The 27543-nt window shown below is 34.8% G+C and overlaps 1 protein-coding gene across 7 annotated transcripts in view; it reads left to right on the top strand.

The window, feature by feature from the left end:
* Positions 1-27543, top strand: part of LOC116538657 (EGF-like and EMI domain-containing protein 1) — a 624824-nt gene that overhangs the window by 506710 nt on the left and 90571 nt on the right. The window contains exons 1-2 of one of the 7 annotated variants that reach the window (XM_032261134.1): positions 16436-16762; positions 24365-24502. The exons of the other annotated variants lie outside the window; for them this stretch is intronic. Of the exons in view, the coding sequence (XP_032117025.1) occupies positions 16702-16762; positions 24365-24502 (199 nt within the window). The 5' untranslated portion in view covers positions 16436-16701. Of the gene's footprint in view, positions 1-16435; positions 16763-24364; positions 24503-27543 lie in introns of those variants that run through there. 7 annotated transcript variants of the gene reach the window in all.

Genomic DNA, 27543 nt, shown 5'->3' with positions numbered 1-27543 from the left:
TAAACTTTCTTTGATATCTTCCTAGTTCTTGGTGTGATGAGTAATTCTCTATTAAAATATGAAATTTTGTGTACTGTGTAACAACAAGACTCTGCATATTATTCAAACCTTCTGTTTTTGCTTGTTTCCTTTGATACTACCCTTGTAGAAGAAAGGGAGATAATATTTTCTCATTACTACCAGGTGGGGGTATAAATTTAGGTTCCAGTGACTGCTGATAAGCCAACTACTCATTTTCCTCTACATGGATAGGGATTTTGGCTCTCCACTAGCCTTCCCTCCACTGATAACTTGGTTAGAAGGCACAGGTGTGTCTTTCTACTTCTTCCATATCCACTTCTTTCTTCAGTGATCACCTTGGTGGAGTGGCTTCATTATTGCTGGGTGGTGATAAAAGTTTGACTCTCTAATAGGCTTCTTTTGACCTCAACCTGTGGGGAAGGGGATAAACATTTTATTACAATCTGCTAAATGGGAGAGTGTTAGCTCTCTATTCAGACTTTGGTGTCAAGGTTAGGGTAGGAGCACATTTTTTTCTGTGGTGTTTGGCTACAGCAAAGGAGTTGTTTTATAAAATTTTTTTTTCTTGCTAGGCTACCTCTTTCCTGGTCCTTTGACTAGAGGATTAGCTACTGAGATTTGGAAATACTTGATATTGTACCATTTGTCTGCTTGATATTGTCCCACTGGTCACTGGAACTTATCTTGTTTAGGTTTTATTTTCTTTCTATGATTTTGGATAAATTTATACTGCTTAATTTTTAAGTTCAATAATTTTCTAATTATCTAACCTGCTGTTAATTCCATCTGGTAAAATTTTTATTTTCAATTTTGTATTCTTTAGCTCTAGAAGTTGCCTTTGGTACTTTATAGATCTTCTTGTTTTCCATGTTAAATGCATAGTTTCTTTAAATCATTGGGCACATTTGGTTTATTTATAAATACTGTTTTAATTTTCTGATTAAGTGCTGGTCTCTTAATCTCTATTATTTCCAGGCCTGTTTTATTGAATGAGTTTTTTCTGGGTAAGGGTCTTATTTTTAATTCTTTTGTGTGTGTTTAATTTTTATGAGATAATCGGCATTACAAATTTTACATGGGTTAAACACCAGCTTTTTTGTTCTCTTTTTTTTTTTTTTTTTTTTTTTTGACAGAGTTTCACTCTTGTTGCCCAGGCTGGAGTGCAATGGTGAGATCTCAGCTCACTGCAACCCCCACCTCCTGGGGTCAAGTGATTCTACTGCTTCAGCTTCCCAAGTAGCTGGGATTATAGGTGCCCACCACCATACCCAGCTAATTTTTTAAAAAATTTGTAGTAGAGAAGGGATTTCATCCTGTTTACCATGCTGGTCTGGAACTGCTGACCTCAGGTGATCCATCCGCCTCAGTCTCCTGAAGTGCTGGTATTACAGGTGTGAGACTCTTATCCCGGCCTGTTGTTCTCCTTTAAAAGTAGTATGCTTTTACTCTGGAAGCCAAGTTAAGTCACTTGCCAATCAGTTTGATCCCTTTAAGTATTGACTTTAAGTTTTGTTTGGGAAAATCTAGGCTTGACTGCATTCAGGGGCTAAAGTAGCCCTATTGTTGACCCACAGCCATTCTGATATCTCTACTGAGTGCCCATATTAAACAACACTCTTCACTATGGCTACTAAGAACTGATTCCTGGCTCTGTGTATTCTAGGAATTGCTTGATTTACAGCTACCCTAATTCTTCTTTCCTCGTGTATTGTTCATTTCCTGGTCTCATGGAGATTCACCCATGGAGAATGCATACATGGAATAATACATTAAATATTCAAGAGGATCCATAATAATATTTTTGAATTTTTTTTCCTTTGTGTGACACTCTCCCTTCATCTTTACTAGCAATGTACTCCACAGACTCTAGTTGCCTTGGCCATCATGAACTCTGATTTGTCTATTCAACTTAGCAGGATTATGGAGCTGTTTTGGTTTCTCATACTTGTGCTGTAATCCAGATATTGCCTCCAGCAAAAACCCAGCTGCTTACTTTCTGGCTTACTTATGATTTGGCTTACTTTTTACTCTTCACTCAAGCATCTCTCTCCTGTGCTGCCTGCTGTACAATACCTGCAAATAGATGTTTCATGTATTTTTTTTTCTTTTTTTTTTTTTTTTTTTTTGAGACGGAGTTTCGCTCTTGTTACCCAGGCTGCAGTGCAATGGCACAATCTCGGCTCACTGCAACCTCCGCCTCCCGGGTTCAGGCAATTCTCCTGCCCCAGCCTCCTGAGTCGCTGGGATTACAGGCACGTGCCGCCATGCCCAGCCAATTTTTTGTATTTTCAGTAGAGATGGGGTTTCACCATGTTGACCAAGATGGTCTCCATCTCTTGACCTTGTGATCCACCCGCCTCGGCCTCCCAGAGTTCTGGGATTACAGGCCTGAGCCACCGCGTCCGGCCCTGTTTCATGTATTTTTATAGTTTTCTGGTTGTTTACGGTGGGAGACAAGTTAGTCTTATTGACTCTTTCAGGGTCAAAAGCGAAATTTGCATAGGTCTAATTTAAGTGCTACCATGTAAATAGTGCTGCCCATCATCTCTATCCAAAAGAAACATTCGAATCTTGACTGCAGATATTGTGACCCATGCCACTTTTGAGTGTTATCTGATATTCTGAAGCTGAGTATAAAAGCTGTAAATTTATAACTAAATACTGCATTGCAGAGATTTTATCCTCTAGCTTTTTCATACCCAATTCCTGACTTAAGCTCACTGTTACAATCAGCCTTATAAACACAGGACTTCTGAAAGGACTAGATCTTGCTGTATTGAAGTATATCTAGCTATTTTCTGAGAGGTTAACTCCTCATAGTTGGCAGTCTTGGGCATCAAGAAGGCATTAAAGGCATAAGCGATCGGAACACATTTAGATAATAGATTGCCAGACGCAAGTCAATTCAAACAACCAAAAATAATTAAAATTTACTTTGTATTCTTGCAGCTAGGAAAAATGACCCCTCACTTGAGAGTTCAGAAGGGAAGTTATGGATTTCATTGTCTTGAGAGATGGTGGCTAAGGTAATAGATTAAAGAAATTAAATTTCTTGTATAAAGGTGGCTGTGTTAGGTCATCATCTTTCCTTTAACTTGTGAGACAGCATACAGACACAACAAAGGAAACAAATGAAACCGAAAATGTCCAGGAAATTTTATGTTCTATGGAATTGGGGGCACAAATGGTGAATATTTAAGTGTAATAGATGTTTAAGGGCTGACATTAGATAAAAGCAAGACAAAGAGAAAAAGGAAAGAAAAATGTAAGAAAAGAAGTGTTCAGAAGGCCAGAGGATCCACTGGTGTTCTTTTTCAGGGGAAAAAAAATCTGTTCCTTGCAGATAAAAGGACTCATCTTTATATGTAGATATATTGCTTGTGAGCACATGTTTTGACAAAGAGCCTTTTTAATCTGTTTTCATTTGAAGAAGCACAAAAAGTAAGGCACACAGAGATTAGCCATGTATTTAGGAAGCAGTCTGCCTGTGTGGCAAGAGAACAGGAGGGAGCTCTTAGATATGAAGCCTGGAAGTTTACAATGGCCCCTTACTCTCACCAGAACTTCCTGAGAAAAGTTAGCAAAGGAAATGGTAAAGAACATAAATATATACTAGTAAATAAAGGCTACTATTAAATAAAGACTAATGCTGAAGAATCTGAAAAGCATTAGTAGAAATTTGTTGTAAGGGAAGAGTATAGAAATGGGAGACAATATTTACCATCAAATAAATAGTAATTGCCAATAGGAAAATGTTGCACAGAACATATTAAAGAAAACCCTTTGCAAAATTCAAACTAAAGAGACTTTTTATAAAGATCATATATAAAAATAAACAAAAATGATAATTCTGAAAAAGAACAATTAAGGGGAATTAGTTATTTCAGATACTAAAATATTTTATAAAGCCTACCATTTAAATTTATGCAATATTAAAATGTAAATAGTGAGAACAAATAAAGGAATAGAATAAAAAGTGTAAAAATTAACATGAATGTATGTATATGTTGGCATATGATAAAGATGACATCTCAGTTTTCTTGGGAAATTGGATAGCCACTTGGAAAAACTTTATTTGCATCTCTACTTTATATCCTAACAATATATATCTAAAATAGATCATATTTTAATGTTAAAAAATAATTAAATCTTTAATGTAATAGAAGAAAAAACTGAATACCTCCTATAAAAGCTAAAGAAAAGGACAGAACACTCTGAATAGCAAATTATCCCATAAGATAATGTCAAAAGAACAAGTTAGGGATGCATTCGCAATGCAATTCGTATCACAAAGGACTAATCTCTTTAATACAGAAAAATCTCAGAGAAAGATAATGTAATCACTGGAAAAAGATGCAAAAACACCAAGAGGCATACACTGGAAATAAAAATGACTGTTAGATGTATGAGTTCTATGTCACTCCAAATGTAAGACTTATAATTTGGAATTACCATGAAATATCTTTTTATTTATTAGATGTCTAAACCACAAAATTTTAATAACAGAATCTGTTAGTCAAACCATGGGAAAACACTCTGTTATTTTGCTAATGGAAAGGTCAGTATGTACAATTACAAAAAATTCAAACTTTCAAACATCTATTACAAACATCTATGTTCTCTGATGTTTGACCTAGAAATTTAATTTATATACATTTCCATTTATGTAAAATTACATCTAGACATATTTATTCTTTCAACCACTGGTTGTAATAGCAAAACACTGGGAACAACCCAAATATACATTAAAAGGTGAAGGTTTAAATAACTGATGAAATATTCATACAGCAGAAGGTAATACAAATATTAAAAAGATTAAAATAAAGTATTCTTTATTCTCTAACGTGAAAGGATCTTTAAGATATATTATGTAATAAAGCAGGGAGAAGGATTTAACAGTTTTTAAATCTGTTTTTAATACTGCATATAAGGAGCTTGGAAGTCGCTACTCCATCCAGTTTTCTAACAAGTAAAAAACCGAACAGACTGAAAAATAGCAAAATGTCTAGCATTCATCAGAAAAGTGAGGATACAGAACAAACTGCTTCCCCCGAGATTGGAGAGACAGTAAGATGAATACGGGGAGTCATAGATTACCACAGCAAAGACATACAAGGAAAAACTGCTGCAGAAAACAGAAACCAGTGCCAGGTATAAAAACCTGAATTGTAGTTCAGGTGTGAAAACCTGAACTATAATTGATAAATTGCTAGAAGCTCAGAGAGGACAAATCTGAGACTTGTATATCCCAAGGGAACCCTGTCAAGGAGCAGCGGGGTCTGTGAGTTTAACCTGCAAGAGTATGACCAGGTTCTCAGAGTAAATACTAGAGGAAGACTTACCTTGTGTTTCAAGTAGAGGGAGAGGAAATACACCAGAGTACTCTGCTCTTTAATAAGGCCTGCCCTCAGGAGAAGCTATTCCAACCAGTGCCTTGCCTGCTGAGGTTTTGTCAAAGCCTAAATGACCTGTGGGAATGGGGAATACCCAAATCTATCCATCTTATCTCATCTAAAAGGAAGGAGAACTGAGAAATTGAGACTATTTGTGAAGTTAACAGTCCAGCGGCTCACTAAAAGATTAAGATCTAATAATAAGACTACAGAATGCTTTCCCACTCCCCATCCCTTAACAAGATATTACTAAAGGCCTATTTTCAGCAGTTCCATTTACATGGTAAACCATTTCTGACTATAAAGAAAAAATTACTAGGAAAACTAAAAAAGAAAAAAAATTTAAACAGAATTTGAAGAAATAGAATAAGCATTAGAGCCAGATATGGGAGGGATATTGAAATGATCAGACCTACAATTTTAAACAACAATGAAAAATATGCTAAGCACTCTAAAAGATAAAGTAGACAGCATGTGAGAACAGATGGGCGAATGTGAGCCCAGAGATAGAAATCCTAGGAAAGAAACAAAAATAAACGCTACAGGTCAAAAACACTGTGACAGAAATGAAGAATTCCTTTGATGAACTTATTAGTAGACTGGACACAGCTGAGGAAAGACTCTCTGAGCTTGAGGATATGTCACTAAAAACCTCCAAAACTGACAAGTAATGAGAATGATATGTAGCTAAAAAGAAATTATTTAGGCAGTTAGCGAGGATAAGTGCATTAGACTGGGTTCTCTAGAGGGACAGAACTAATAGGAGATATCTATATAGATAGATATAGATATAGATATATGGAAATTTATTAAGTAGTATTAACTCATATAATCACAAGGTATCACAACAGGTGATCTGCAAGCTGAGGAGCAAGGAAGCCAGTCTGAGTCCCAAAGCTGAAGAACTTGGAGTTCCCCATTTGAGGGCAGAAGCCTACACACCAGAGAAAGATATAGGCTAAGCCAGTCTAGCCTTTTCATAGTTCTCTACCTGCTTTAAATTCTGGCTGAGCTGTCAGCAGATTAGATGGTGTCCACCCAAATTAAGGGCGGGTCTGCCTTTCCTTGACCACTGACTCAAATGTTAATCTCCTTGGCAACACCCTCACAGACACACTCAGGATCAATACTTGGCATGTTTCAATCCAATCAAGTTGACACTCAGCATTAACCATCATAGTAATAAAGGCCCCTGTAAAGCTTCCTTTTTAACAAAAAGCAGCCTTGAAGTCATTTTTTTTCTAACAAAAAGCAGCCTGAAGAATCAAACTGCAGATACTGAAAAGCAAGCTAGAAGCTTTCACTGGTAAATGCTGGCAGCTGTGACAATAGGAAAAGGCTACCTGGGGGCCAGGCATGTTCAACATAGGGACTCCATCTTCCCTTTTCCTTGTCAACCATGTGAACAGTAAGGAACAGACAACATGACACAGGCCCAGGTAGAGAACACATTTGCATGATAAAAGATGAGGGTGGAGCAGCCAGCTTCTTCACATGCTATGTAAATGGTACACCTGGTCTGACCAGTCTTTTGGGCCCCGTGTAAATCAGAAACCACCTCCTCAAGCTTGCCTATAAAACCGTGTGCCTTTTATCCCCAACATGGAGGACCCACTCCGGAGCCCCACTCTCTCTGCAGGAGAGAGAGTTAGTCTCTTTCTTTGGCCCATTAAACTTCCACTATTAAACGCACTTCTTGTCCTAGATTTCCTTGGCATGAGACAACAAACCTTAGGTATTTACCCCAGACAATGATGCTTCTTCAATAATGGATAAAAAATATAGAAAAAACAGAACAGAATATTCAAGGAGTGTGTCACAACTATAAAAGGTGCAACATAAACATAAACAGAACACTAGAGGGAGAAATAAAGTGAAATGAACAGGAGAAATATTTAAAACAATAATGCTTTAGATTTTTCCCAAATTAATATCAGACACCAAATCACAGATCCAGAAGGCTAAGAGAAAATGAAGCAGGATAAGTGCTAAAATTAAATATAAAGAAAGTTCTGAAAGAAGTGAGAGGAAAAAAGCACCTTACTTCTAGAGGAACAAAGGTAAGAATTATATCCAACTTCTCTTCTGAAACCAGGCAAGCAAGAGGAGAGTAGGGCAAAACTTTTAATGTTTTGAGAGAAAAAAAAAAAACAACTCACCAACCTAGAATTCTGTACTCTGTGAAATTATACTACAAAAGTGAAGGAGAAATAAAGACTTTCTCAGATGAGCAAACATTACGGTAGTTTGTTGCTACTAGACGTGTTTTGCAAGAAAAGGATAGGGAAGGAAAACAATATAGGTCAAAAACTTGGATCATCATAAAGAAAGAAAGAACACTGGAAAAAATAACTAAAAGTAAAATTAAAACTTTTATTTTTCTTATTCTTAATTGACCTAAAAGATAACAGTTTGTTCAAAATAATAGCAATAGTATATTTGATTATGTATACTAATATATGTATAGATATGCTTATATATGTGTATATGTAATTGGAATGAATTATAGCAATGATACAAGCAAAGGAAAAGAAGTATCAACATTATTTTGTTATAATAGGGTACTCATACTGCCTGTGAAGCAGGATAGTGTTATTTGAAATTGGACTTGGATTAGGTGTAAATGAATATTGCAAACTAAGGCAACCACTAAAAAGTGTAAAAAGAAGGCCGGGCGCGGAGGCTCACGCCTGTAATCCCAGTACTTTGGGAGGCCGAGGCGGGTGGATCACGAGGTCAAGAGATCGAGACCATCCTGGTCAACATGGTGAAACCCCGTCTCTACTAAAAATACAAAAAATCAGCTGGGCATGGTGGCGCATGCCTGTAATCCCAGCTACTCAGGAGGCTGAGGCAGGAGAATTGCCTGAGCCCAGGAGGCGGAGGTTGCGGTGAGCCGAGATTGCGCCATTGCACTCCAGCCTGGGTAACAAGAGTGAAACTCTGTCTCAAAAAAAAAAAAAAGTGTAAAAAGAGAGAAGTATAACTCATGTGGTCAGAAAGAAGAAAAATGGAGTCATAAAATGCTCAATGAAAACCACAAAAGGGAAAGAGCAGACCCCAAACATAGGAATAAAGAACAAATGCAGCAAAAGAAAATAGCAACAAATATGGCAAATATTAATTCAGCTGTCCCAATAATCACTTTGAACATCCATAGTCTAACACAACTTAATAAATTCACACAGTTGGATATTAAAATAGCACAATTTATTAGAATGTGTTGGATATAGCAAAAGCAGTGATTAGGAAGATATTTATAGCATTGAATGCATATATTAGAAAAAAGGAAAGATCTAAAATCAAACATCTGTGTTACCACTTCAGAAAACTTGAAGTAGAAGAGCAAAGTAGCAGACAAAATAGAAATAAACAAAAATTAGAGGAGTCATTAATGAAATTCAAAACATAAAATCAATAGAAAAAATATATAACCAAAAGCTGCTTCTTGAACAGAACAATAAAATAGCTAAGCTCCAGTTAAGATAACTAAGAACAAAGAGAGAAGACATCAGTTACTATTATCAAAAAGGAATAGCGGATATCACTCAATATTGCATGAACATTAAAAGGATAATCAAGGAATACTATGAGCAACTTTATGTGCACAATTTGATAACTTAGATGACTTGAACCAATTCATTCAAAGACATAGTTTGCCAAACCCACACAAGAAGAAATAGACAATCTGAATAGTTTCAAGTCTAGCAAAAAAAATCGAATCAGTTAATAACCAAAACAGAAAGCAGCAGGCCAGATGGGTTCACTGGCAAATTCTACCAAACATTTAAAGAAGAAATACAAATTCTCTTTAATATTTTTCAGAAGATATTAGAAGGAGGAATACAGCCTTATTCTTTTTATAAGATAAGCGTTACCCTAATAACAATACCAGACAAAGTTATTACAAGAAAAGAAAACTGAAGAGCAAACCAATATCCTTCATAAACATAAATGCCAAAATCCTCAACAAAATATTAGCAAATAAAAACCAACAATGTATAAAAAATATATGCATAATCAAGTGCAATTTATTCCATGTTGACAAGACTGGTTCAACATTTGAAATTAAATTATTATAATTCATCACATTGATAAGCCAAAAAAAAGAAAAATCATATGATCATATCAATAGATCTGGGCGGGGGGAAGCATTTGACAAAACCAACATAATGAAAACTCTCAGTAAGCTAGGAATGAAGGGAAACTTTGTCAGCTTGATAAATGCAACCTACAAAAATCTTACAGCTAACATGATACTTAATGTTAAGAAACTGTAAACTCTCTCACTAATATCAAAAACAAACCAAGGATCCCCTCTCATCACTTCTTTGAATATTGTGCTGGAATTCCTAGCTAGTGCAATAAAACAAGAAAAGGAGATTTAAAAAAAGTATACAGACTGGAAAGTAAGAAATAAAATTGTCTTTGTTCACAGATGGCATGATCATCAATATTAAAAATTCAAAACAGCAATAAACAACTCTCCTGGAACTAATAAGTGATTATACCAAGATTGCAGAATTTGAAGAATAAGCTTAGTAAATTGTTTTCCTACATTTAGCAATGAACAAGTGAAATTTTAATTTAACAATATGATATCAAATCTACGTGCTGAAAACTTTAAAACTGATAAAAATCAAAGAACTAAGTTTTTAAGTATATTATACGTTTGTGGATAAGAAGACTCCAAATTGTCAAGATGTTAGTGCTTCCCAATTTGAACAAGATCCAATGCAATTTCAATAAAAATTCCAGGAAATTATTTTGTGGATATTGAAAAACAAATTCTAAAGTTTATATACAGAGGGTAAAGACCCAAAATACCCAATGTAATATTGAAGGAGAAAAACAAAATTGGAGGAGTGACAAGACCCAATGTACAACAAAGCCACAATATTCTAGATAACATGATACTGGTAAGAATAAATTAATAGATCAGTGAATCAGAGCAGAGAGTCCAGAAATCAACCCACAGAAGGACATCAACTGACCATTGACAAATGAGCAAAGGCAATAGAAGATAAGATAGCCTTTTCAACAAATAATGCCGGAACAACTAGGCATTCACATGCAAAAAAGTAATAATAAATGACAGAAAAAAGATGTAGATCTTACACTCTTCACAAAAATTAACTCAAAATAGATTATGGATCTAAATGTAAAATGCAAAACTATAAAACTCTTCGAAGAAAACATAGGAGACAATCTAAATTGCCTTGGCTTTGGCAACAATAAAGCATTTTCCAAGAGAGAAATAATTGATAAGCCACACTGTATTAAAATTGAAATTTTATGCTTTATAAAAGGCAATGTCAAGAGAGTGACAAAATAAACTAAGACTAAAAAAAAATCTGCAAAAGACATAGCTGATTAAAAAATGGTTATCTAAAATATACAAAGAATACTTGAAAGTCAACAATAAGCAATTAAACAACACAGTTAAAAATGGTTTAAAGATCTTAAGAAGCACCCCACCAAAGAAGATATACATATGAAAAATGAGCTTATAAAAAGATGCTCCACATCATATCATTAGGGAATCACTAAACAACAATGAAATATCACTGCACACATATTAGAGTGGCCAAATTTCAAAACAGTGATTATATCAATCCCTGATGAGGATGTGGAGCTACTGGAACTCTTATTCGTTGCTGGTGGGAATGCAAAATAATATAGGCACTTTGAAAAACAATTTGGCAGCTTCTTACCAAACTAAACATACTCTTACCATATGATCCAGCAATAATCATTCAGTAATAATGCTCATTGGTATCCAATCAAACAAGTTGAAAACTTACACCCACAGAAAAATCTGCACATAGATGCTTAATGCTGCTTTGCTCATAATTGCCAAAACTTGGAAGCAATCGAGATGTCCTTCAGTGGGTGATTATATTAATGAACTGTGGTACATCTAAACAATGGAATATTATACAGTGCAAAAAGAAGTGAGCTACAAGCTGTAAAAAACATGGAGGAATCTTAAATGTATATTACTAAGTGACAGAAACCAATCTACCAATCTGAAAAGGCTACATATCACATAATTCCAACTGTACTATATTCTGGAAAAGGCAAAAATGTGGAGATAGTAAAAAGACAAGTGATTGGCAAGGGTTGGAACAGAGAGGCAGAACAGGATTTTTGGAATGATGAAAATACTCTGTATGATATTATGATGGTGAATACATTGCATTATATATTTATTCTAACCCAAAGAATGTTCAACACCAAAAGTGAACCCTAATGTAAACTACAGGCTTTGGGTGACTATAATGCATCAATGTGGGTTTGTCAATTGTAACAAATGTATGATACTGGTGGGTAATGTTGATAATAAGGAAGGCTATGTATGTGTGTATGTATGTGTGACAACAGGGGTTAAATAGGAAATCTCTATACTTTCCTCTCAATTTTGCTACAAAACTAAAAGTGCTCTAAAAACAAAAAAGTAACTTGAACATTCTAAAATAAGCAATGAGTCAAAGAAGAAATAGTGAGCAAAATTAGACAATACTTTCAGAAGAGTCTAAATAAGACAGAATTCTTCAAAACTTATTAAATGTAGCTATACAGTGATAAAGAGAAATTACAGCTGCTAATGCCTGTGGTAAAAAAGAAGAAGATCCTACATCAATAAATTCACTTCCCACCTTAAAACACTGAAGAAACAAGATTAAACTAAACCTAAAACAAGTAGAAGGATAGCAATAATAAAGATTAGTATAGATAGGTAATAATGAAGTAAAAAACAGATGAACAACAGAGAAAATCAATAATAGTAAAATTATATTCTTTGAAAAGGTTAGTAAAATGACAAAACCTCAATTTAGATGTATGTTTAAAAACTGGGAAGATTCAAATTACTGAAATCAAAAATGAAAGAAAGGACCTCTCTACTGATCCCACAGAATAAAAAAGAGAAAAAGAGAATCCTATGAGCAATTAGGATAACAAATTAGGTAACAGATGAACAGATTACTAGAATGACATGGATTACCGAAACTAACTTCTCAAGAAACAGAAAATCTGAGAAGTTTCTCAGATTAGACATATAATAAGTAGAGATTGGGTTAGTTATTTTAAAATTTCCCACAAAGAAACACCCAGGCCCAACTGGTTTTAATGAATTATACCAAATATTTAAAGAAAATTAATATAAATTATTTACAAATTTATCCAAAATATACAAGAAAAGCAACCACTTCCTACCTCATTCCATTAGGCCAAAGTTACCATGATACACAATAATACAAACATAGCACAAGAACAAAAACTCCAGGTTAATATTTCTTATAAATATAGATGTAAAAAATCTTCCACAAAATACTAGAAAACTAAATCTAACAACATATGCAAAGGATTAATTATACACTATGGTCAGGTGGGATTTATCTCAGGAAAACAGGTTGATTCAACATCTGAAAACAATGTAATACATCAGGTCAATAGAATAAAGGACAAAAACCACATGATCATCTCCATAGATACAGAAAAAAGCACTTGACAAAATCCAGAAACTTTCATGATAAGATCACTAAACAAACCAGAAATATAAAAGAGCTTCCTCACCTGGTAAGGGAATCTATTAAAAACCCACAACTCACAACACACTTAATTGAGAAATAATAAAAGCTTTCCCCATAAAATCAGGAATAAGACAGGATGTCTGTTCACATCACTTCTATTCAACATTGTACTGGAGGTTCCAGACAGAGCAATGAGATAAAAAAATAAAAAGCATGTGGCTGGGCAGGCTGGCTCATGGTTGTAATCCAGGCAATTTGGGAGGCCAAAGTGGGTGGTTCACTTGAGAACAGGAGTTTGAGACCAGCCTAGGCAACATGGATATAGAAACCTCATCTCTAAAAAAAAAATACAAAAATTAGCCGGACATGCTGACACACGTCTGTAGTCCTACGTACTCAGAAGGCTGAGGTGGGAGGATTGCTTGAGTCCTGAGGGTCGCAGCTGCAGTGAGTCATGATCACACCACTGAACTCCAGCCCAGGCAACAGAACGAGACCCTGTGTCAAAATACATAAACAAACAGATAACTGACATCACTATTGAAAGAAACAGAAAATATCTATTTGCAGATGACATGATTTTGTGTATATAAAATTCTTAAAAATATACTTTTCAAAACTATTAGAACTAATAAGAATTCAACAAATTTGTGTGATACAAGATCAACACATAAAAATTAATTATGTTTTAATATACTAGCATACAGCATGCGGAAATGAAATTAGGAAACAATTCCATTTATAACAGCATCAAAAAGAAAAAAATGCATAAGAACTAATGTAATAAAACACGTGCAAAACTGATAAACTGAAAACTAGGAAACATTGCTGAAACAAAAATCTAAACAAGTGGAACGATATCTCATGTTCATAGATCAGACATCCTGTTGTTTAAATGGCAACACTCCCCGAATTGACCTACTGATTCAACTCAGTCTCTCTCTATCAAAAAAATATATATATAAGTAATAAACATATTACTTATATTTCCATAAAGAATGTCTAGAAGTATTCACAAGAAAGCAATGAAAGCATTTATGTATCGTAGTGGTTTGGTTGAAACTGAATAAATGTGAGACAGGGTAACTATATATATATATATATATATATATATACATTGTTTCTTTTTCACACTCTGCATTATTTTTTAAAAGTATGGGGAGAGGAGGGAGCAGAAGTGGAAATTATCTGGCCCCACTCTAGCACTTTCTAAGATAGACAAGGCCGGATTCATAGAATTAGACAAGAATGACTGACAAATAAGCAGTGTGTGGAGGTAGTCCCCATAGGATGTGTTGGCCTCTCATTACTTCGAACTTCCAGAGAATATTACTAAGATCAGTTGAAACAGGAATAAGTAAAGAGAGAAAGGCTAGCTTACTTGATTCCAGTGGGATTTTAACTTCTTTATTACTATGCCCTTGGCAGCTGTAGCTAGGACCCTCCACATCTCCCTAGTCTGCCTTCTCTTCACACTATCATCTCTCATCTAAAGTCAGAGGGGACCTAGAGAGGGTAGTAGGGTTTATCTATGAATGATCTTGTTGTGCAAAGGACAAAAGGTAGGGGAAAAAAGGGGAAAAGAGCAGAGGAGTCTGCAGGAGTTTCTGCTGATTCTTAACTTGGGTGCTACAGGGCAGGAGATATACTTTGGAGAAGAGAGCAATTAAGCTAATTCTGCTTTGGCTTTGGTCTACATTTAATTTGTTCGCATTTAAGGGCTAAGATCCAAAATTAAAAATGGTTTTATGGCTGAACAATGTTTCATTGTGTATGTAAACCACATTTTCTTTATTTATCCACTGATATACACAAAGTTTGATTCCATATCTTGGCTGTTATGAATAGTGCTATAACAAACATCGGAGTACTGGTACCTCTTCAACATACTGATTTCATTTTCTATGAATATATATATACCCAGCAGTGGGCTTGCTGGCTCATATGGCAGTTCTATTTTCAGTTTATTGAGGAACCTCCACACCGTTTTCTATGGTTACTGTACTGCTGTAGAGTCCTACCATCAGTGTACTGGTGGCATTCTTCTATCTCCACATCCTCACCAGCATTTTTTAGTTTTTGTCTTTTTGATAGTAGCCATTCTAACTGGGGTAGGTAATATCTCATAGTGAATTTCATCTGCATTTCCCTAAAGTTCAGTGATATCGAGTAGTTTTTCATATACTTGTTGGTGATTCGTATATCTTCTTTTGAGAAATGTCTACTCAGGCCTTTTGCCCATTTTTTAATTGCATTGATTGGTTTTTTTTTTTTTTTTTTTTTTTTTTGGCTATTGATTTGTTAGTTCCTTACATATCCTGGTTATTAATCTCTTGTCAGATTGATAGATTGTAAGTATTTTCTCCCATTCTGTAGGTTGTCTTTTCACTTTATTGTTTGCTTTCTTTGCTGTGCAAAAGCTTTTATTTGTCTATTTTTGTTTTGTTGCCTGTGCTTTTGAGGTCTTACCCCCACCCCCAAAATCTTTGCTCGGACCAACGTCCTGTAGCATTTTCCTAGTATTTTAGTAGTTTCATAGTTTCAAGTCTTATATCGAAGTCTTTAATCCATTTTGAGTTGATTTTTTTCATGTGGTAGAAGATGAGGATCTAGTTACATTTTTCTCCATATGACTATAGTTTATCCAGCACCATTTATTAAAGAGACCTTTCACACAGTGCGTATTCTTAGTGTCATTGTCAAAAGCCAATTGAGTGTAAGTTCATGGATTTATTTCTGGATTCTCTATTCTGTTCCATTCCTCTAGGTGTCTGTTTTTATGCCAATATCATGCTGTTTGGGTTATTATAGCTATGTAGTATAATTCGAAATCAGAGAGTGTGATGCCCCAGCTTTCTTCTTTTTGCTTAGGATTAGTTTATCTGTTAAGGGTCATTTGTGGTACCATACGTATTTTATGATTATTTGTTCTATTTCTGCAAAGAATGTCATTGGAATCAAGCTTTGGCTTGTATAGGGATTTTAACAATATTAAGTCTCTCAACTCACGAGCATGAGATAACTTTCCACCCTATCATTTGCATCAGGATGCATGGAACTGGAGGCATTATGTTAAATGAAATAAGCCAGGCTCACAACAACAGCTATCACATATTCTCATTCTTATGGGGGAGTGATAAAAGGGGTCTCATGGAGGTAGAAGGTAGACTGGGAAGGGAAGAGGGCTGGGGAGATGAAGAGAATTTGGTTATGAAGTACAAAGTCATTGATAGATAAAAGGAATATGTTCTAGTGTACAAGAGTACAGTAGGGAAATCATAGTTAACAATAATTTATTGTATTTTAAAAATAGCAGGAAGAGAAGAACTTTAATATTCCCAAAACAAAGAAAATATAAATGTTTGAGGTAAGAGATGCCCGGATTGCCCTGATTTGATCATTATTCATTGTATACAGTTTTCAAAATATCACATGTACCCCCAAAGTCTGTAAAACTGTTATGTAAAAATAAATAACAAAGATAAAAATAACCGCTATGCAAACATTTTTAAAAGCCTTTCTTTAAATGAGTTTCACATGAAAATGGGAAAGAACTTTCTGGAGTCCTTACTATCTTTATGTGAGAAACACATTGGTCCCAGTGCTCTCTTTATCTTTCTTAGTCCATCCTTTCACTCTGTACCTCTTTCTGAACTCAATGAATTATACACTATCACTGCTTAATTGCTTTCAGAGACAACCCCTGCACAGGTGGGAATGGATGTGCTCGAATAAGTCAGAGTGAGAATGGCATGGCCAGGTGTGCCTGCCACACAGGGTACCAGCTGTCTGAAGACAAAAACACTTGCAACGGTAGGAAACTGAAACTGATGGCTTAATTGTGTAATTGTTTGAAATTTTGTGGTAATTCAGTTTTGAATAGTCAAAACAGCTAGGAGAAAAGATGTTTTCATTTATTCTTAAATAGGAACATTTAAATCCTTATTTGATCATTTTGAAAGCTATTTTTATACCATAAAACTTCAGTGAAATTCTTAGTAACATTTTAAAAAATGGCAAAGTTTTGTTCCAAAACTAATACCTTTTGTTTTTTGTTTCTCATTCTGGAGTGAATTCCAGAATTAATATTTTCAAAATCTTCTATAGCCACACAGGAGGTTTTTTATTATAGGCTACAGAAAGTGGGGATAACCTTTGAAAAGCAAGCATATGCAAATGAGTGTTTTCAGAAGTTAGGAATAATTAAAACAAAAAATAAGGAAACTCTATAAATATGAAATTACACATTTCTCTTTTCTAGAAATAGCAAAACAGACATACTTTAATTCAAAGATGAAAGTGATAAATTCTTCCATCACCAGAACTGATAAATTAAGTCATTTCTCTGGGACAGTCTTTGTTTTAATAACTTTTGAGAAATTACAGAATCCTTCATTTTTATGATGATATTTTCATGAAATGAGAAGCCATTTATTTGGAGCAATTACAAAAGTACCAAAATGTTTCCTGACTTATCAGACTGATAAAAACTTTGGAAAATAATTAGGAATGTTAATTAGTGTTTTCATTTTTTAATTTATGTCAAAATTAAGATGATATTTTCTGTGGATTTTTTAAACACACTTTTCTAAGAGAACATTTCTGCTTTGGTCCTCTGTTTCCACAGCACCTATCTAGCTCAGCACCTGGCACAGAATAGGATCATTTTAAACAAATATTTGAGGAAAATTGATAAATGTTTGCATATATAGATATAGATATGTATGTTTATCTGTCTACTGTCTTTCAAACTTCTATTTTAACATCTAATACATTATTTATAGAAAATCTATCCTGAGAATTACTGCCTTCCTATTCTATTACAAATACGTTAGAAGAATGAGTATTTCTCTTAAACACCCTGGTGGGGATGATAGGCAGGACAATAGAAAGGAAAAACTAGTTTTTAAAAACTGGTGAGACCTATCCCTTTAAAGGGAGAAAGAAGAGATTACCTGAGCTACCCAACTGAAGTTATACTGAATAGAGTTGACTGTTGATATCAGGAGAGAGAAAAGATATCAGTGTCTAAGTGGCATTGCCTTGTGACAGTCATATGTATAACACAAACTATGAAGCAATTTACTGAATTGCTAAACACGAAGACCCCAAATCTGCCTTGCCCATGGCCACACATGCTAATGTAAATCAGGGAGATAGTCCTAAAGACAAATTACCATGACTTCTTCCCTGTATTATTAAGGAATAGATTAGGCCTATTTTTGTTTCATTTTCTCATTTTTCTAATTAACAGATACTAGTAGGTTCTAATAGAAGTGTTTGAGAGCACAAGATCAACACTAGCAGTAATGTCATAAGCAGTCAGTCTATTTACAAATGCTTCTTTATATAAAGAATATGGAACATATGTGGTATGTACCATTACAGTGGATGTTGGGGAGGTCAAGTGGGAGGAAGTGCATTTGGCCATTATTGTAGTTTGTAAATAAGTCATCATTACAGCTCCTTAGAGTTGTCGTGTCTGTCTTCCTGCAGATATAAATGAGTGTGCTGAAGGTCTTGCTCACTGTGGCCACTGCTGTGTAAACTCTATGAGAGCTTTCACTTGTGCCTGCCACACTGGCTTTAAGCTGGGAGCTGATAGAAAACAGTTTTACAGAAGTGGCAATAGTCAGGGCCCAGGGAATGTGTGGCATTTTACAGGTATTAAACATGAGTAATAAACAAAATAATTACATTGTATGTCTTGCTAAAGCTGGGGCTCCTGAGAAGGATGTGGATGGAGGCTTAGAAGTCCAAACCTTTTATTTTATAGATGAGTAAACATAGGCCCAGAGTCAATGGAAAATCGTTTGCATCATCGTCTGTGGTGTCATTAGCAAGGATCTTCTGATTTGGGGCTCTGTTGGGTTCACTGATCTTTGTGAAGATGCCACCTTCCTTTATCACTTCTGTCATGCAATATTTATCAAACACTAATAACTCCCATGTAAAACTCAAGAAAAAGGAATAAGCAGGAGTGAAGGAACCATCAGTGCAAGAATCAGCTCTGAGCTGCAATACTATGCCTCAGGCATTGTATGTTCTAATGACAATCTTCCATATTGGCTCTCCTCCTCCCTCCCTCATTGCCCTTCATAATGCCTCTTGAGCAGCTCCTTCCTGCTTTGTCTTCTCTTACACTGATTCATTTCCCTATCCTTTCTCTTCAAAAAATTTATGATCTGTATCATCTAACCTTAGCATCTTCCTCCCTAGGCTCAGTTATACAACTAAATATATCACTTTTTAGGAACATATTAAAATGTTAATATGCTGAGCTGTTAGCTCTAGTTGCTATTACAGCTATGTTCTCCTCACACATCATCCCCACTGGTCTACTACTTAATCTGTAGATGAACACGCTTTCTACTTCACTAAGCCTTAATCTATCTCATACAAATTTCCTCAAGTTCAGTGTTTTCTACCTCGACATTTCCCATCCTCACCCATCTCTACTTCTGTCCTTCTTTAAATGACAGATTTTTTTTTCTTATTTTTATGGCTGATTTCTCTATCTCTGTCTCTTGGTATATGAAGAGACAGAGGTCTTGGTCCCTCAATAATTCATTTTTCTTCATCATCTTCTTCTTTAGACTCTATCTTTCTCTCAGTGACTTCTTCCCTTCTTTCTGCAGTCCACAAATATACCTTAGTAGGTAAATTTTACTATGTTGAAAACATAACCATGCTAACTGGTTTTGCTTTAAATTCAGGACCATAAATCTTAAATTATTAAGCAGCATAGCTGGACAAACATACTGTAAGAATATGTTAAATTTTCCTGTCATCAAAATAAGTGTTTAACATCTCTTTCCCTTCCAAAGCTTTATATCACCCTTTTTTGACCTTTGTCCTCATCTTGTCTCTTTTGTCATCAAATAATAAAGGCAAGCTATCATCCAAGGTAACAATTAAATCAAAGTCTCCTATAAAGTCACATGGAAAGGCTTCAGTCCTATTAATATGAAGCAGGTAGCCCTATTACTGTTGAAGGTCATCTTTGCCATGGAGCTTTGGGCTCCATTCTCTCTTCACATCTGAAGATCTTTGCTTTTCCAATTATCTCCCTCTTTTATGAATTATTGGTTCTTTCTTCTGCATCATTTTCATCAGCATAACAATGTGGCCAAGTATCTTCTGTCTTTAAAGTACTTTCACATGAGTCCATATTTCACAAAAGCTAATGTCTGACTATAGCCAATGTCTCCTGTTTCTCATCTTGCATTCCCTCATCAGCCCATACTAATCAAGTTTTCATCTCTAGTCTGCCACTTCTCATCCATGACCTCTATGCTACCAGATTGGATGGTAGTTTCTTTGATTTTATCTTAATTGACCTCTCAGTAGATTTCAACACCTGACTACCCTCATTCTTGAAACATATTCTTCTCTTCTGTATTACTGTACTTTTCTCGTATTTCTTTCTATCTCTGGCTCCTCTCTCAATGTAAAATTTATATAACTCCACTCCTTTTAGCTACATGTGAATATACCAAACTAACTATTCCGCATCTCTACCTGCATGACTGGTAGGCATTTCCCACTTTGTAGAGCCAAAGCAGAAATGATTATTTTGAGTCTCAGTCCCAAAGAGCCTCTTGTCAGTTCTTCACATATTCATCAATCATCTATTGGTGCCAAAGTCAAGAACTCAATGACAGGAAAATTAATAAGTGACTGAACTAGGATTTGAATGACAGAAAATGATTAAGTGGCTGAACTAGGATTTGAACTTGAGTCTTCCTTCTTCATATATAATATCCTTTCAACTTCATCATGTGTTTATATATGTTATGTCTCCATATTCAGTGTTAATGAAGGAACAAATAAAGATGGTGATAAATAAAATATTTTAGCTTTCTTACCTGAGCTCTTTCATGAAGGGATATTATTAGAGTGATTAAATTCTTCATTCTTCTCTCCAACATAAAATTCTGTGTATCTACACTCCTTAAGATGTAGGTATATTTTTGTGGCTTAAAGAATGCATATTTGCTGCAGTGGTATTTGCCTTTTAAAGAACAAACTAAATAGGATGGGGGAGAAATTTGACTACAAATTAAGATACAACTTCTTCTGAAGTCAGTCTTAATGCCCTAAGGAGTCCTTTCAGGCCAAGTAAAGTATGGATGAATTTTTCTTTGGCTTAAATCTTTTGGCTTTTTAATGTGACCAGAGGTTTAGGGGATGAGTATATTTTACAAATGTATGAAATTAAACCTCTTGCAATCTGACTGGTGCTTCCTCAGTTATCATGAAAGAGGGGTCATTACTGATAACAAGTTACGAGGTACGTACAGGCTTTCTGTAGAATTTGCTTGGGAAAGAAATTTGCTCAAGAGTTGAATACATTTGGTAGAAGTTTATCTTTACATTTATTTCCCTTCTGTGAATATTTAGCTAAGCTCTTTCTGCAGTCCTCACCAAACCTCAATATTTACTGACATACAAATCTTTCCTAGTGAAAACTTATCTTTTGAGTTGTTTCAAAACCTGTAGATGGAATAAGTCTGTTTAGAGAATGGTGATATTTAACAATGAGTTATGTGCCCATCATCTAAAATACATTTTGGAATGACACTTTTTTTTCCAGAGGACGGTGTTTTATAGTTATGTAATTTCTTCTCCGCAGGTCTCAAAACACTTTGCAGCATAACCGTTGAATCCTCACAGTGTACTGTGAATTAGCTATCATCGTCTTATAATTAGAAATTGGAAAATTGCACATACAGCACACTTCCTCCAAATTACTAAGCAATATGTAATATAGTTTAACACATTTCACACATATTTAATGCACAACTTATGCAAAAAATATATTTGCTACTTATGAGAATGTTTTAAGTATGATTTTTAAAGTACAACAATAAAAACATTTTTTTATCATCTGAATCAAGGAGTCAAAATCTCAGCTTGTATCTAGTAGAGAGTTATAGATCTGAATTTGTACTTTTTTTAGTCTCATATATCTTTAATGAAGTTACCATGGTATCACTTATATTTAAATCGAATTACCACCAGCAGTCTAAAAGCTGTATTGATGCCATATCACTGGTAAAATCACAAGAAAAAGAGAAGCCTATGTAAAATTTGTCAAATAGATACTTTTACCTCTCTTGCCCTCTAAAAAATCAGTTAATATTACAGATTTATTATAGTTTCCATTATTTTAAATATAATCTAATCCAGGGACCAAAACTCTAACATCAACACAAGACAGGCAATAAATATAAATGTGTAAGGCAGACCAAGCATAAAAGATAGGAAGTTGCAGGGACTTTTTTGAACTGGAGAGGGAGTTTGGGGCCTAGAGAGTACAGCTATTGTTTGCCTTTAGCTAACTATCACCCAGAGGGAGCGTGATGCCAGTGTACTAGACCCACTGATTTATTCGACAAATGCTTACTAAATACCTACCATGTGCCAGGTGCTGTTTCTAACACTGTAGATATAATGATGAATGAGTCAGGCAAAGCTCCTGCCTTTATGGAACTTAAGTTCCTACAGAGGAGATAGCAAATAGGAAATTAACCAAAGAAATGTGTCCTATCATCTATAAGATGATAGTGTTAATACAGAATGAGAAGATCTAAGAAAAAGGAGCAGTAATAACTAAGACCCTAAGATAGGACTGAGTTTGATATTTTAGAGAACAGAAAACCAATGTGGGTTGGAAAAGAGTGAACAAGGCGTAGAGATAGTCAGTGAGAGCAGTAGGCAGGGAAAGGGAAGAATCAGATTGTACAAGACTTATTGGCCATCCCAAGGGGTTTGGATTCTTATTCTAAATGTAATGAGAAAGCATTTGATGGTTTTGAATACATAGTAATGTGATATGATTTTCATTGTTCAAAAACTACTGTGGCTATTCTATAGGGAATGGACAGTAGGCAGTGTCTGTAAAAGCAAGATTAGAGTCATTCAGGTGAGCTGTGGTGGTGGCTTCAATTAAGCTAGTAGCAGTAGATTTGAGATTTGAAAATTGTTTTGCAGAGACAGCTGAGATGAATTGCTAATGTGAACGTGAGGAAAAGAAAAATCAAGAAATAATTCTTGGGTTGGGGTGTTAGAAAACAGGTGAATCAGAATGCCTTTTACTAAAATGTGGAGTCCAATAGAAAAACCAGTTTTGAGGTGAAATATAGGGTACGTTTAGAAATCATGAGTTCTATTTCTGCTTCATGAAGTTTGAGGAGCCAAGTAGAAATAACAAGTAAGTAGTTTCTATCTATTTTCTAAGTAAATAGAAAAGTCTGGAAGTTTATGGTGGTCAGAGTTTGAGTGAGCCACTCATCAACTTGGAAATGCCAGTATTCAAGCCATGAGCAAGAATGGGGTCCCCTACAAAGGGAGGATGTCTGGAGGAGTAAGCAGGTGAGAACTGAGACTGGAGACGTCAACATTTAGTAACCAGAATGTGACACAGAGACAGGAAAGACCAAAAAAGAATGTCCAGTAAGGTTTAAGGACAAGTTGTGATTTTCTGGAGATCAAAATTTTAAAAGTCGGGAGAAGTACATGGTCAATGGTATCAAGTGCTGCTAAGAATTAGGCAATGTGGCAGTAACTGGAGAAAATGTGGAAACTAGGGAGGGTTATCTTTCCTCTTAATTTATTTTTTACTTAGATAGTAAAATTGACATTTTCAGTACGTAATCATATCAATTTTAAAACATATATAGATTTCTGTAACCACCATCACAATCAGGATTAAGAAACGTTTTATCAACCCCAGAAAATTCCCTTGTGCTACCCTCGGCTTGTCACTTATTCCTCATCTCTAGCCTTTGACATCTACCTGATCTGTTCTCCCTCCCTGGAATATTGTTTTCTCAGGAACATCATATAAATGAAATCAAACTGTGTGTAACCTTTTATTCAACATAACGCCATTAAGATTCAGCCAACATATGATCAACTAAATCATTGGGTTTGCATTTACACTTTTGATCCAAGAATATTTTTAACAGTATTTTCATGTGCTCATAGCCCCTAAGAAGGACAAATAGTAACACGCTATTACCTCAAGAACAGAAATGTCAGCTGGCAAACAACCTATTTGATTTTTGATCAATACATATATGTGCATGTATATATTATATCTATTATATCTTGAAAATACCGAGAATTCCCAAAACATGTTTCCTTTAAGGTAAGTGTTTAATAACCAGTGGTGGATTCATCATTACCTTTCTGTATCACTTACTCAATATTATTTATATGTTTATTAGTATTTAATATGGTATAGGCATTTACAATGCTTAAAGACTTTTACTTTTATACGTATAGAGTGTTGATAGATTTTTAATAAAGTTTGTCATCCCCTCAATAGAGAGAATGTGTCCATTATTGACATATATTCAGGTCTCTCTATTGTTATGCTAATAATCCTCTTTTGCTCATTTTTGAAAGGGATTGAGTTGGAAATTGTCAATAGCTGTGAAAAGAACAATGGTGGTTGTTCCCATCACTCTGAACACACAATTGGTGCTCTCTGTTGTTCGTGTAACCATGGATACCAGCTTGATTCAGATGAAAAAACATGCATAGGTAATGTTTGGTAAATGCCATCTTCATTCAAAAGTTGCTCTGGATTAATCTAGCTCTTTAATCTGTAGTACTTACTGCTGTAACATGAACCATATCTCTCAAACTGTAAGGATAAATAAATTGAGGAGGAAGAGTGTCTTTGGCTACTGAATAAATGTAAAGGAAAGAGTACCTGGCAGAAGATACCATTACATTTAGATATTTACCTTGAAGTTAAAGGAAATTTAAAACACTTTCATGAAATATATCCCCTTAATAGATTTATTTCAGGAAAATATTCCATGATCTAGCCAACTATTTAACATAATTTGTAATTTCAACAACAAATGCTATCACATACCCCAATGTTCTGTACTTCAAGCAGAAACTAAATTATTTGCATTGGTTTTCAACCTGGCAATGTTTGGGGTGTATGTTCAACTTTGGATGGCAGGTAGCTATATTCTGAAAGACAGCTTAAAAAAATTCATTCTTTGGACTTTCCAGCTCAAATTCATTTTTAAATGCTAACTTTCTCAACATATTATTAGAATTTATATCATTTGAGAAAATGAAGAAAATAAAATTCCACCTTAACCTTGTTTCATAATGAAACATTTCTGAGAAAAAGGAATATCGGCTATAAATAGGAATACCAAGTATCAAACTACATTTCTATGTGCCCTGGTTCTGAGAACACTTCCAAGTCCCTAAAGCAGTGACTTGTCATCATTCAGGAATTATGACACCTTATTTGCTTGCTTTCTTTTGTTATGCTTAACATTTCCTCTCTTAAAAATGACAATAAAAAATACTTTGACCATTTCATGCTACTCAATATGGTTAGATAGAGACAACTTGAAGTCTAAGAAAAAAAATCAATGGTTTAAGTATTTAGGACATTTTACTTCAGCAGGATGATGACACAGAATGAAACTCAGGAAATTCTGCAGTATTCTGGTTTTATAAATTCAAAACAATGTCATTGTATTTCTTGATCCAACATTGCTTTCAATATTGTTCTCAGAGTCTACAGTGGTTAACATATTGAAGCCAATTGCTTTCCTCACATCTTATTATTTAATGAAAAACATGCTTACTTTTTTTCCTACCATAATAAGATTTGTATCCATAGAAAAAATTAAGGCCTTTCTTCCTTTCTTCCTTCTTTTTTCCTTCCATCTTTTCCTTTCTTCCTAATAGCTCTCCTTGTTTATTCCTCTTTTGAGTGTTGGATAAGAGAAGCTGGAAATTTGCCAGACCTTTGCTTTGCAACCTAAATTTAGTGTTTTCTTTATTCTTTGAAAACTACAACTCAGCAAAGTTCTTTTTTGTAGCTAGAAAACAATAGCATCTGCCAGGGTTAAAATGTAGAAAATTGCCTATTTGTGAAATTTCAACTGTCAATATGACAATGTTATATTGTTTATGGCTCAAGTTAATTTCATTTTTCCAGCAATGAAAAGAAAACCAAAGCCAAGCGCTGAGTCTCATGCCCGTAATCGTAGCACTTTTGGAGGCTGAGGTAGGAGGATTGCTTGGTCCAGGAGTTTGGCAGCCTAGAGCAACATGGGGAGACTCCATCTCCACAAAAAAATTTAAAAGTTAACCAGTCATGGTGGTGCACTCCCAGCTACTTGGGAGGCTGAATTGAGAGGATCACTCAAGCCCAGGATATTGAGGTTGCAGTGAGCTGTGATTGCACTACTGCACTCCAGCCTGGGTAACAGGGCAAGACCCTGTCTCAAAAATAAAAAAATAAATGTTTCATTTCATCTATAACATTATTCTTTAGGCTCTTAAAAAAACTTTTCAGATTTTTAAAATCTTTCTCAGATACCACCAGAGCCTTCAAACATACAAGTCTCAGGATTCCCTGTTCTCAAATAGCAAGGAGCAACACTGCATCACACACAGTTGGAAAATAAGTCCCTCAGTCTATCATTTTATGATCCATTTTGGATTCTTCTTCTATTAACATTCCTCTGGGGCTATTCTAGCTTGTCTCATGTATAGCATTCTCATTTGGAACTCATCTGAAACCCCATTCTTCCTACATCACAGGTCTTTATTAAAATATCTTGCCACTCAATTGTCACATCACCTGTTTTCTAAATTTTTTTCAAATTTTATTCTGTTAGATATTTGCTTGCGACTATAAATAGGAATAGCAAGTATTAAACTACATTACTATGTGTCCTGATTCTGAAAATACTTCCAAGTTCTGAAAGCAGTGATTTGTTATCATTCAGGAATAATGATACCCTATTTGTTTGTTTTGTTTTGTTATGCTTAATATTTCCTCAATATTATTTAATATTTCCTTTTCTTTTGTCATGCTTAATTTTCCCTTTTAATTTTCCTCCTCTCTGATGATCATACTTTTCCTAAATTGGCCATTACACCAAACATTTTACCATTGTACTGAAATTAATCCATACATAAAACTTTAGCCCTAATGAAAAGTAGAGGACCAATTGCAGCCAGGCAAAACAATGAAGCATTTCAGCTTTGATTTTAGAAAAGCATCAAAAGTGAAAAACTTGATCTTCTGTATCTCTTCCCCATATATGGTTACTGTATAAGATTAGAAATAATAAATATTTTCTAATAACTGGCCAATTGTTAAATTTAGCGACTTTATTGTCAGACATTTGTATTTTATATGTCTGTCTTTCAAATTGTGTTAACACATCTCAGGTTTAAGCTCTAATAAGTTTTTGCCTTTGGATAGTTCTAATTAACTATGTACTGACTGGCTGACTTTGTTTTCAGATTTTTTGTACACTCTCATATATATTTTTTTAAAGTTGATACTAATATAAAATAAAAAGAAAATTTCTTGATTTCCTGTATACATGACTATTTTTTATAAAGCATCTGTGACATTAATCTGTTCTCAAATAAGTAAAATATGTATGTGTACATTTCAAATGAAAATTGCCTTTTTACCAGTGAATAAATAGTCTTTAGAAATGAGTATTTATTTATTTATTTATTTGAGACAGGGTCTCACCCTGTCACCCAGGCTGGAGTGCAGGTGGTGCAATCATGGCTCACTG

Source organism: Sapajus apella, unplaced genomic scaffold (genome assembly GCF_009761245.1).
Source record: "Sapajus apella isolate SASKATOON/1434 unplaced genomic scaffold, GSC_monkey_1.0 scaffold4, whole genome shotgun sequence".
Lineage (NCBI taxonomy): Eukaryota > Metazoa > Chordata > Mammalia > Primates > Cebidae > Sapajus > Sapajus apella.
Note: the sequence above shows the minus strand (reverse complement) of the source record. Positions and strands in the feature narration are given on the sequence as shown.